Source organism: Myotis daubentonii, chromosome 2 (assembly GCF_963259705.1).
Source record: "Myotis daubentonii chromosome 2, mMyoDau2.1, whole genome shotgun sequence".
Taxonomy (NCBI): Eukaryota; Metazoa; Chordata; class Mammalia; order Chiroptera; family Vespertilionidae; genus Myotis; species Myotis daubentonii.
Genome location: NC_081841.1, coordinates 28,687,469 through 28,700,572, shown reverse-complemented (window position 1 = coordinate 28,700,572; position 13,104 = coordinate 28,687,469). Strand labels below are relative to the sequence as shown.

The following is a 13,104-nucleotide window of genomic DNA, read 5'->3' as shown; positions in this document are numbered from 1 at the left end:
TAAATTTCCCACACATACGCAACCAAATTCAGGTAATTCGATATATTTTGGGAAGAAGAGCCTAATTTAGCCTCTGAGTAATTAAGCAAACACATTTGATTTGGGTACCAGGGGCCACCATGAACATCAGATACTCATGTCTCCTCTCCTATGTGCCTGGGTCATCAAAATGAACAACATTAGAGTGCAAAATATCCTATGAAACCTTAGCATGAAGGTGTGAAATTCAAAGCCAAGATCTTATTTATATTTTCATTAGAGAGGTAGAGGTAAAAAATCTCCAAGTTCAAGCCACTAACATTAGTCGTATTCAAGGAGGGTAGTCATGTCTGTTGTAGACTTTGAAATAACTGAGGAGAAAGCACTTTTAAATGACAGCATTGAGAAGGAGAGAAATATAAGACCGATTGGTTGCCCCTCTTCATCACACTGTGTGGGGAAAGCTCGGGTTGGAATCTGTTGGCTCCTGGTGGAGCTGTGTGAGAGGTTCACTTTCTTTGAAGTCGTCTGCAATATGATCCCTTTCTGCACGGTCAAGCTTGGCCACCGCAGTCACCAGGCAGCCATTCTGAACTTGTGTTTTATCGGAGCTTCGATCCTTAGCCCTGTGTCTGCGGGGTGGTTTGCTGATGTCTGTCTGGGAAGAAACAGACTGGCATATGTTTGCTTATGTCTACATTTTCTAGGTGAGTGTCCTCTTCTGACTGGATTGTTTTGCAATTTAATTGCATGGGTTGTCATTAGAATTTATAGTTTATGTTATTTCTGCCTTGCTCTTAGGGTCAATTGCAATCAGTGAAGTAAGAATGTTGTTTCAATTTATTTCATCTTCCTTATTATTTGAGGGATGCTAGTAAGTGTGTGTGTGTTGGAGGATGCTTTGACACCTATATTGTTGCACTGATTATGTCTTATAGTAATTAGCTCTTTACCTGTCGGTCTTTTGGACTCCTTAGAATGCCTCCTTTCCTCTGTCCTATCCCAAATCCAAATTCATGACCAATGCTATGTGAAGCATGTACTTCATTTACTCCACAACTAAGATAAAATGCTATAAAGATTTTTGAACTCCATGTAGAGTAATTGAGAAATGTTTTCATCAAGCGGTGGTCTTTTAATTAGTCACATAGTAATTAAGATTGCATATGAAGATGTTTTTTCTATATCATGAAATATGGCTGTATGCTAAAAAAATGAATGAATTCAAACACTACCCTGTGCCTTTTTACATAGAGAGAAATAAATATATCTAAAGTTTGAGAGTAAGGTGATTGTGAGAAACGTTTGGAAAATATCAAGAGTGTTTAAGGTCTAGAGAGCAAGTTGATAAACAGTCTAGAATTTTAGGCTGAAAAGTTCAAGTTGTCCTTCTAGACAACAAAGACTCACTGATGATATGATGAAAACATTTGGGAAATGCTTTTCTTCAATAAACGGGAGGGGCAACCACAGGGAGAGGTTAAATAGGGAGACAGAGGGAGACCAGAAATCTCAGGATGATGGTCTAGGACAGCGGTTCTCAACCTGTGGGTCGCAACCCCTTTGGGGGTCGAACGACCCTCTCACAGGGGTCGCCTAAGACCATCGGAAAACACATATATAATTACATATTGTTTTGTGATTAATCACTATGCTTTAATTATGTTCAATTTGTAACAATGAAATTGGGGGTCACCACAACATGAGGAACTGTATTAAAGGTCGAGGCATTAGGAAAGTTGAGAACCACTGGTCTAGGAAATGGAGACGTGTTAATTCAGGAGAGAACGTGAAAAAAAAAACCCACTTAAAAACTAGGCAACTAAATTATGACATAAATATGATGGAGGAATATAAATCAGCTCCAAGTTTCTGAACTGAGGAACTTAAAACATGTATGCTGTTCACCAATATGGAGAAGTGCAGCAGAAATGCAGATTTGGGGCACAGTGGGTGAGATGAATGAGGAAGGGATGGGTTCTCAGACATGCAACATATCACACAATTTCAGGCAGGTGGTAAAGGATCACTCGCCGAATGGGTTAGAGTGTGATACCAACATGTAAGCTTCTTTACTGCTTCAGTCTGTGAAATCAAAACGAAGCCACTGCATGGCAAATATTCATTCAACGTTCATTTCTCACTGACATCAATACTCTGACCCAGGCACTGTTCTAGAATCTGCAAATGCAACAGAGAAGAAAGCCCAAGTTGACTTTCTGGTGCAGGGAGTGAGAAAACAAGTAAACTTAAACTATGAAAAGGGGTTAATGAGTGTCATGATGAAAAACATGCCAAGTAAGGGGACAGGATGGACTGGACAGTCACAGGGTTGCTGTTCTGTATCGGGGAATGTTTTCTGATAAGGAGGCGTTGAGCAAGGGCCTGAATGATTTGCTCTTAACCTGGTAACGGGTCGTAGCAGGAGCACTTGGTAACTACTTAACATGGTCATTACTTAACATGGTCATTTCTATTAGTTTAAATTCCTGTGCACATCATCAGACTAGGACCGAACTTCTAGCTTTGTAATTTGGCAAACAAAACACTTAAACTCCATAACCATTCTTTTTACTAAAAATCATTTCCTTTTTTAAAAATTAAATCTTTTGTTGAAAGTATTACATATGCCCTCTTTTCCCCCCATGGACCCCTTCTAGCCTGGCCCCGGCCCCAGGCCCGGGCCTTCACCACCCTATTGCCTGTGTCCATGGGTTACATAGATATGCATGTAAGTGCTTTGTGTCCCCCACTCACTGCTACCATCAATTTCCAACCCGTCACTGAGTATCAGAGGTTCTGTTAAAACTGTGTCTTCTGTCTGAATCGCTAAAACCTGAGCTCAGAAAGGCAGCTTTCTTTTACTTCACCATCACTTCTCACCTCTGTGCAGCAGTGAGGCTACCCCTCACCCCCACCCGCGTGAGGAATGAGAGAAAGAAGGGCTTTAAAAGGAGAAAGAGAAGCAGAAAAGGAAAAGAGGCTATGCTCTCCTCTAACTACACTGTTATTCTTAAAATGCTTTACTTAGCAGGCTTCTGAGATGTCTGAGATACCACTTTTTTTTTTTTTATCACTCTATTGATTAAGAACAAATAAACCTTGTTAACAGTGTTTTCTTCCTGGGGATGAGATTACAGGCATCTTTAATTTCTTACAGGATGTATTTCTGAATTACTTTAATTTTGTTAAAATGGGCATGATTTGCTTATACATTCTGAGAAAAACAATAGTTCAAGTTTAAGGGGGGAAAGGAGGACTCTAGACTAGTTAAAATACATATTGGAGGACATGTTCACATTGAGAAAAGTCCTGCTGTCTCCAAAATGGTGAACAGATATTTTAATAAGACAATCGCATGATGATGCTACTTTCAGAGGAAAAACCTTACTTGTGATGTGATTTGGTGATTCAATTGGTTTATGACATATTTATTCTCCTTTTCCCCGTCCACAGGCACTGCTTTGTTGTCTGTGGTTGCCTTTCCTTTGGAAGATTTCTATGTAGGTGGTCACCGTATGACCAACCGCATACCAAGACAGGAGCAGAGCAGGCTGTTTTACGTAGCTCTGCTGGCCCTCTGCCTCGGCTCGGGCGGAGTGAGAGCCATCGTTTGTCCACTGGGCGCTTACAGCCTCCAGGAGCCTGGATCACAGACACGAGTGTCTTTTTGTAACTGGTAGGTAGCACCGGTTGGAAGAGAAACAAGGTTATGGCATTCCTCTCTTTTGGGATTTCTCGTTGTTTGCTTTCTGGTGCCCTTCTGAGGGCAGTAGCCCAGTCTTCATCATTGGTTGGGCTAGGCCAGTGGTCAGCAAACCGAGGCTCGGCAAACCACGGCTCGCGAGCCACATGCAGCTCTTTGGCCCCTTGAGTGTGGCTCTTCCACAAAATACCGACTTCTGCGCATGGGCCAAGAAGTTTCAGTCACACTGTACGTGCACACCCGCACGTGGTATTTTGTGGAAGAGCCACACTCAAGGGGCCAAAGAGATGCATGTGGCTCACGAGCCGTGGTTTGCCGACCACAGGGCTAGGCACAGAGCCAAATATCAACAGTACAACGATTGAAATTTCTTTTGAGATACAAATTTTTTAAACTTAAACTATATAGGTAGGTACATTGTTATTAACTTAATTAGGGTACTCCTAAGGCTTAGGAAGAGCCACACTCAAGGGGCCAAAGAGCCGCATGTGGCTCGCGAGCCGCAGTTTGCCAACCACGGATAGGGGATTTACAAGGTGACCATGCCCCTGACAATGATTCAGGCACTAACGATAGGAACATATGAGTCGGATACAGAGCAACCCAACTTCCCAGCACCTTCTGAAAACACATTGATACATTTACCCTCCAAGTGGGCAAGTGTGAAATGGCTTGGCATAGTGCAGAGAATGTGGCTTTGGAGCACATTCAAAGCAGGCCTGGAGGGAAGTCTCACATCTGTTTAACACAACTGCTTGACCTCGGTCATTTATTCTTTACAAGCTTCAGTGTAATCATTCCTAAAGAGATATAATAATGCCTCTGTAAGGCCGCTGAAACCTCCCTTCCCCCTCTTAACTAACTTTTCCAGTAAGCCCTGGTTATTGTAAGAACAAAGAGAAAACCCCCCCTCCTCCTGTGTTTTAACTGACCTTTCCAGTAAGCTCTGGTGCCCTGGTCTGGTCATAGCATAGCTATCTTATCTCTTCTTGGGATCGGTATGTGTAAAGACAGACCACCCTGCCCCTTAGGAAAGGAGTCAACTACTAACACAGGTCTGCCCCCTAGGAGATGAGTCAACTGTTAACTGTTAACCTAGTTCCCTGTTTTACCGGCCACCTGCGTGTGGTTTTTGCCTTTATAAACTCATGTCCTGCAATTGCTCGGGGCTCCAGTCAGCCAGCACTTCCCTTGTGTTGCTGTCTGTCTGCCTGAGAGCCCCTGCGCTGCGCTTGTAATAAAGAACCTCTTGCTTTTGCATCAAGTTTCGGTCTCCGCGTTTGACTTGGGGTCGTCGCCCCCTCCGTCGGACTCACCGGGGGTCTTGGGACCTTACATTTGGGGGCTCGTCCGGGATTTGGGGCGACCACCCCTCAAGCGCCGACATCGGTCTTGGAGGTAAGCAGACTCCGGAGTCGTTCAGTGTTTGTCTTGTCTTTTGTTCGTTCTCAGTTTTGGTTTTTCGGGAAGACAGGTTGTCGGCTCCGTAAGGAGTCGGCTCCTCTGGTCGAAGGGACTTTGGCCAGAAAAACTGTCACCCTGGGGGACGCCCCAGGGACGGGTGGTGACCAAGAGGAGGTCTTGGTCACTTCTGGTTCGGGCTGTCTGGCAACGGGCACTCGCGTGTCCGGCAGGACTAGCATCAGGGAGGGATATCATCCCTCAGCGGGCATTCTGTATCTGGGTAAATTCTTGTGGATCCGGTGTCTTGTCGCGTCGTTGTTTGTTCTTTGTTTTTGTCTTTTACTCCTCTTCTCCCATCCAGGTAACATGGGCCAAGGAAGCAGCACCCCTCTTTCTCTTAACCCCTCAATCTGAGAAAAGGCGGGTTGCTCCTGCTGGTTGGCGCGCAGCCAACGTCTGGCTTTCAGTTTGTTTTGTTTTTTGTCTTTGTTTTTTGCTTCCATGGAGTTGGAAGGCTGTATTTCTTTGGGCCCTTTAGTTGTTTGTGTTTCCGTTTTATTTTGTGGACTTGCTGGATTAATAATTTCAAGGAGATTGGGGGAGGCTTTAGAGCTCCCTCAGGAATGGGGAAGTTGTTAAGAGTTGAATGGATTGTTTAAACTCTGAATGTATATCTGGTGAAAGTATATAAATGTGAAGGGAAGGGGACTGCTCTCACCCCTCCTTTGTGTGGCGGTCGGGCGGCCGCCTGAGTGAGGGTCTGTGGAAACAGGTCACCCCCTCCCCAAGTATTCTAAAATTAAAATCCTTCTTGTAATTGAAAAGCATTTGCAAATTTATAAATGCATCCGGGATTTCTGTGCACATGTAAAGGGAAAAGGCCAGTTTAAAAACGAGTGCGCATAGTTTTGAGCTGGACTTGACTTTTTGCTGTGTACAGAATAAAAACCCGACTGTTGTGGTCTTAAAAATGGCAAAGATGAACCTGAGAAAGAAATACAGGCTGGTTTCCTAAGGCGATCTAAAGTAGCTCTTTTGAAATTTCTTGACTTCCCCAGCAGGAAAATTGTGACCATTTTGAAATTTAGCAGTTATGCCAGGCTTATTGGCTGGAAACTTAAAACTTTTAAGTTCAAATCATATAAAAGTATTGAGATTTATAATGCTGAAATGTTGATCTGAGTATGCCTAGTATGAAGTCTAGATGATAGAAGTTAATCTATTAATTGAAAATGCCTTATATTTTATTTGAAATGTATCTTTAAATGTAAAAGTCTCTTTTCTTGCCATTGAAAAAGTTTAAAGATACATACTTTTTTTAATGGAAGGAGGGGTAGACACGCCCTTCCCCTAGCGTGTAGGTAATCCAATTCCCGCCAGCAGCCATCTTTAGGAATGTTAATTTGCATTTCTATGGCTACACCTTTTGCTAGCGACCTTCCCAGAAAAGGTCAAGCGGCCAAAAGGTGGCTCCTTTGAAATCAGCTTTCCGCCAGTAGTCATTCTGTTAATACCTACAAGTTCGCTTCTCAGTTTCCCCGTGCAGAAAAAAACATGGTTTAAAGTTAATTATTAGATTTTAAAATTTATTCTTAAAAATATAAAAGTGTAGTTAATCAAAGAACTGCTAATATTTGACTTGTAAGCTCTGAAAGTTTAAAGTGCAAATTGAATCAGGAGAAATTAATTAAATATCTAATGTATAACTTGTTTTTGAAAAAATAAAATGTGTTTTCTCTTAAATGATTAGGAATTCAAAATATGTTACTCATTGGTCTGATTTAAAAAGGAGGATTAATTTTATGATCTCAACGGAAAATTTTTTAATACAAAAACCAGTTTAAATTTGATTGATATGCTTTAAGATAATTATAAAAGGTATAAACAGCTAATGAGATTTCTGTTTGTCTAAAATATAATGTTGGTCATCTATCTTTTAGGGGTTTTGGTTTGCTCTGTCAAAGAACAGTGTAGACAGCCGCCACTTTGAGCTGCCTGACTTGGCAGCCGCCATGTTGGCCCCATGGCCCGCCGCTCCCCTGGGGGCTGCCATCTTGAAACAGCAAAGGCCCCGCCCACCCTCTGACTTAGCCAATCACAAAAAGAGTGTCTGCTTACTAAGGGAGGATAGAATTTCAGAGGTGGAGTTTTAAGGCGGAGTTTTACTGCGGAAATGGGGATGGGGCAAAAAGTGTGCTAGCCTCGTGGATTTATTTAATACTTAATAAATTAGCAATCACGGTCTTAATATAATTTCAGTGGTATGATAGCAGTAGAACCACAGTTATACATAATATCATAAACAAATTAAAAGTAATTGATTCCATGGTCAAGACTAAATCCTATTATGTTGAGAACTGTTTTTAAGTGTTGAAAATGTTTTCCTAAGTTTTACCTAGGTTACCCAAGAAAGATTTTTCTTTTTTTCTGTGTCTCTTAAAATGTATTGCTAATCACCTATGAATTAAGGCTAAAAGTTCTAGCTACCTGAAAAGCATGGCCTTGATATAATAAAAAGAAAAAAATATATATTAAATGAATAATATACCAGTGAGCTGGGACTGGTCACTAATGGTGGATGTGAGAAAGGGAGCCCTCCCCATCTGTTCCTGTCTGCTCAAGATCCCAAGACTGTAAAAGTATTTGTTCACTGAAAGGATGTAAGTACAAATGTTTATTTAATGTTTGTATGCCTACTTGGGTATAATTATTTGTTCATGTAAATGTGGAAGTATATTCTATGCTAGGTTGGGATTTTGGAATTCTGGGGTAGATTTAAAAGGTATTTGTGGCTTTTCTAGTCTGATTGGGACATTTAAGGGTGGGGCTCACAGTTCCTCAGGGCAGAGATTCCATGGGCCCTTCCCCCTGCCTGTGCTGAATTAAATAATACAGGCCAGTGTCATTTAGCTTGCTGGTTAAAGGAAGACAATGGGCCTTAGAATCTGTAACGGTGGGCAGGAATGAAGCTGGTCAAATGTACTGAAAGGGTTTGGTACCTGTTGCTGCTACCAAAGGAGGGGCTGGTACCCCTTCTAGCGCACTCCCTTGAAAGAGGCCTGGTTGCTGCTCTGCCACAAAGGGAACTGATAGAAAGGCAAGAAAGCAGAGCGCTGTAACTGATAAACAGGGTTACCTAGAAGCCATCAGGACTTTGAAGTTCTCCAAGAGAGGAGGAATCTGACTCAGAGACTGGCGAGGACTGGGTCGCTTTTTCTTTAACTATCTCTTTCCTTGAGAGGGCTCCAGAGGGCGCACGAGGACATTTGGCCACGCCTCCGCGCCATCTATGAGACCAGCCCAACCCCAACTCCTCATCAGCACAGACCAGGAGATTGGGTCTACATCAGAAGGCACCACCGGGAGACCCTAGAGGCACGTTGGAAGGATCCCTACATTGTGGGGCTGACGACCCCCACCGCTCTCAAGGTAGGCGGCATCACAACCTGGGTCCACCCGGAAAGACTTCATCACCAAATGGAGCATCGATCGATCGAAATCAACCCAACCTGCTCAAGCTCAAGCTACGGAGTGCTTGACCTGCCTGATGCCGGTAACATGACTCGCGATCGCTCCTGTCACCAGGAGCCCCCACAATACTGTGTAATACACTTAGATAATGCCTGCATCTTCATGGACATGGCTCCAAAGAGACAAGGACCATTTATAGAATCACATGTTTAGTGGTAGATTTGGCTACCTGAAGCGGCATGATGCCAATATTATGTTTATGTTATATTAACCTTTGATTCTTTTGCAGGTTTGAATGTATGTTGGCTGTCCTGGAAGGGAGCTGTGTGGGGTGACCCCCAAAAGTAAAGGGTGCCTAGCTGCCAAGGGGGCAGGTGCCCAACTGGGCAGGGAAGGGTGCCCATCAGGTTTTAGTCTCTGTTGAGAGACAGCTAACAGTTGACAGCCTATAATACTGTCTTGCAGGCCTGGGTCACCATGCCCATGTCAGGGGTACTGAAGCTGGAAAAAGCCTATTTAGACTAGAAAGTCTGAGGCATGGTTATGCATAGAAAGAAGGTTTTATACCAACAATTACTGTTTTGTTTTAAATCCATGAAAAGGAATTAGCAAGGAAAGTCAGAAAATCTTAGAGTAAATCAGTATGTTTTTCTCCTTATGTAATTCCTCCGAAATCTGGCAATGCTAAATAAGTACGTTTCTTTGCATAGATCCAATGAGACTGGTTCCTAATAATGGTTTTATTAATGGAAAACTTTGACTGGAGTATCATGTTTTAAAGAGCCCTGCCTGAGCTCTAAAGACTTGAACCCACTAAGAATGCCACGAAGAAAGCCTGGTGTCCTGCCTGGGAGCCCTGAAGATGGCTGGCGCTGGAGCGTCAGGCCCATGCCCTACCATCACTGGCGGTTGGTAAGAGTAGAAGGGGAGCAATAAGGATGCCTCTGCATCTCTGCGAAACCCCCACACACTCTGGGCCGCAATGAGTAGGAGGGCTACTGAGATGGGCCTTAAAGCCTGGAGCGTGGGCTCAGGTAGAGTTGCTACAGGTGAGGGATTCACCTAACTCAGCAGATACTGCAGGCAGGCTTGATGGCAGCTGGATGGCTTGGCTTCCTGGCCCTACGGGGCACATTAAGGTTCAACCATGAAATTCCAGCAAAGGTAGTCAGTTACCATTCTTGTTGTGTTTATGCAAACATCAGGACAGTAAATAAATTTATCTTGATTTGGCTTTTTAATAGCCATGGAGGAATTTTAAGAAGAAAAATCCTATTTCAATGGAAGTTGTTAAATCTAAAATGGTTTCTTTCCCTTCCACCGGACCATTTGTTGAGTGTATAAAATAGTTCAGTTGATAGTTCTGTGTGCTCACTATGGGCCCCTAGCGACGGTGAAATAAAAGTGCAGTCCGTCTCATGATTGAGAAGGAAGTTCAAAGAAAAGGGGGGAATGTAAGGCCGCTGAAACCTCCCTTCCCCCTCTTAACTAACTTTTCCAGTAAGCCCTGGTTATTGTAAGAACAAAGAGAAAACCCCCCCTCCTCCTGTGTTTTAACTGACCTTTCCAGTAAGCTCTGGTGCCCTGGTCTGGTCATAGCATAGCTATCTTATCTCTTCTTGGGATCGGTATGTGTAAAGACAGACCACCCTGCCCCTTAGGAAAGGAGTCAACTACTAACACAGGTCTGCCCCCTAGGAGATGAGTCAACTGTTAACTGTTAACCTAGTTCCCTGTTTTACCGGCCACCTGCGTGTGGTTTTTGCCTTTATAAACTCATGTCCTGCAATTGCTCGGGGCTCCAGTCAGCCAGCACTTCCCTTGTGTTGCTGTCTGTCTGCCTGAGAGCCCCTGCGCTGCGCTTGTAATAAAGAACCTCTTGCTTTTGCATCAAGTTTCGGTCTCCGCGTTTGACTTGGGGTCGTCGCCCCCTCCGTCGGACTCACCGGGGGTCTTGGGACCTTACACCTCTTCTTGGCTTTTATTAGAGGTAATAATGTATACACTGCCGGCAGAGAACCTGGCACATAGTAGGTGATCAATAAGCAGTAGCTATTATTATGAGTTATTACATTGGATTGGACTAATTTAGCAGGGATTATACATTCAGAGGGCAAAACAGAGAGAATATGAAAAGGATAGAAGTACTGCACAATATTTATTTATTTATTTATTTATTTATTTATTTATTTATTTATTTATGAGAGAAAGGGACTGGGAGAGAGAAACATGGATGAGGGATGAGAAATATCAATTGGTTGCCTCCTGCACACCCCTATCAGGGATTCCAGCAACCTTTTGGCGCACAGGAGGATACCCAACCAACTGAGCTACACCGGCCAGGGCTTGTATAATTTTTTAAAACATCAACCAGTATCTCTGCTTTGCATCCACATTGGCCCCATCATCTGAAAGAGTTTGTATTCCTTGACAACCAAACCACGTTTCTGTGAGTCTTGGCCTCTTCTGATGAGTTCTTATACAGTTTTATGTGGTTTTGAGGAACCAATTTTTATTACCAATTATGAATTCAAAAAAATGGAAATTTTATCTTAAGGTAGAGCATTTCATAGAGAATTTTGTTGTGTTTTTTATTATTCACCAGTGGATGTCAAACAGGTCTGAGATACATTACATCTTTTGTTCACACTTTTCTGTGAAATGGGTTGCCAACATTTTTCTAAAACGGTCTGACTTTCCAACGTTAACAATGAATAATGTTAGCAATAGATAAAGCAATGCCCAAAGAGCATCAGACAAAATGTTTTCAGAAAATTTATATTAAAATCATTAAATGAAAAAAAATGTTAGCTAGGTACATGTAGTTATCCAAGGCAGTTAGTATCTCTCTCTCTCTCTCTCTCTCTCTCTCTCTCTCTCTCTCTCTCTCTCTCTCCAATTATATTAATATTACAAAGCACTCAGGCCTATTTTGGATTAAGTCCAAATGTCATAGAATGATGAAGTTTCACCCAAGGTGGAAGGAACTTTTCACTTCTTTATAGAAAATTCTGCCTCCTTGACCTGCCCAAAGGAGAAAGAAAAATCTTTTATTGTTATTCTATTCATAAGTTTAATCCTTAATTAGCAACATCATTTTGATTAAATAAGACTCTAGAGGATGAAGACAGGCAAGCAATCGGTTGTTCTGGAAGATAGCTCTGGAGAATATATTGTGCTGTGGTCTTAGTCATTGAGTTGTGTTTAATCAAAATGACATTTCTCTGTGTGGATTACAAAGGAGACATTATATGAATGAAATATTTCCTCTGGGAGATAGAGGGGACTCCCAATGGGTTTGTGCTTTAGGACTTTGCAAAGGGGGATGGGGAATTGGGTAAAAATGAATTTCTGCAGCTGTGAGGAGTGGGCCAAATTTAGGATGAACGCACTTTGATTTGGTTACCTGTTATTTCCTAATTTCATTAAAATCTCTAACAAGAAGAGCCATTAGGTATTTTTAAAACCTAAGTTAAAGCACCTAAAAATGTGTATAAAGAATCAGGGTGTTATTCATTACTGTGTAAAAGAATTATTTGAATAATAAGCTCCTTAAAGGCTAAATCTGGTTGCTTTAAAAAAAATTTTTTTTCAGTTTAAACACTAACTGAAGAAATTTTTAGCAACAGCTGCTTGTTGAAGTTTATAGAAATGGATATTAACTGTTCCTGTACACACTGCAGGGACTGGTGACAAGACCGACAGAGACCCTCATTGGGCAGCCGCACAGCTGGCATGATCCTGGCTCTGTCACTTTGGAGTTCTCATGGTTTTCAGCAAGTCCCTTAACCTCTCAGAGACCCAGGTCTCTCATCCACAAAATGGAAATACCTTGGAGGGCCATTTATATATTCACAGCTTATATATACTAGTAAAGTATCCGAGCACAATATAGGTATTCAAGTCAGCATAGCTATTACTAAACGACAACTGAGTCATCGGCTAAAATCATTGTTTAAATTCTGGAAAAGAGGGAACCCATTTAAGAGGAGACTATCTTTCAAATGGGCAGCCCGTTCACTTATAATCTATTTCTCCAAGTGAAAAATGCCTCCAGAAATTAATAGTCTGGTTAATATAACGAACGTCAGTAGTGTCTTTAAAAAACAACATACCACTGGAATCTATAACTACTTGAAGGCCGCATCCAGTTCTGTTTTCAGCACAGATGTCAGATGTTCATAGTTACAAGACCTTTAATGAGATGTGTTATTGTATCTGCACCACCTAAAGCTTCTCAATGATCATGTTAAATGGTGCAGACTGGAAGTTTCAGGCGTTGAAAGCACCACTTCCAAGTAGAGCTGCCAAATGTAGGTGAGTAAAACCACTCCCAGCCAACATTACCATCTGGTACTAGATCTTCCTCAACTGTGTACCTCATTGAAAGTATGAAACGAACCTCCATAAAATCAAGAAGCATAATGATCTGCCAACATCCTTGCACCATTATCCAGAGCAGAACTCGGCTCTTTCAGCATTTTCCAAAATCTGAGGTGTACAATTACGAGTCAGCACACGGAGATCATCTAGATAAATACACT

General features: G+C 42.2%; 1 protein-coding gene across 1 annotated transcript in view; it reads left to right on the top strand.

Moving 5' to 3' along the window:
• Positions 1-325: 325 nt before the first annotated feature.
• SLC15A5 (solute carrier family 15 member 5) overlaps positions 326-13,104 on the top strand; it is an 84,454-nt gene continuing 71,675 nt past the window's right edge. The window contains exons 1-2 of the mRNA XM_059680952.1: positions 326-686; positions 3,436-3,658. Coding sequence (XP_059536935.1) covers positions 326-686; positions 3,436-3,658 — 584 coding nt within the window. The remainder of the gene's footprint in view (positions 687-3,435; positions 3,659-13,104) is intronic.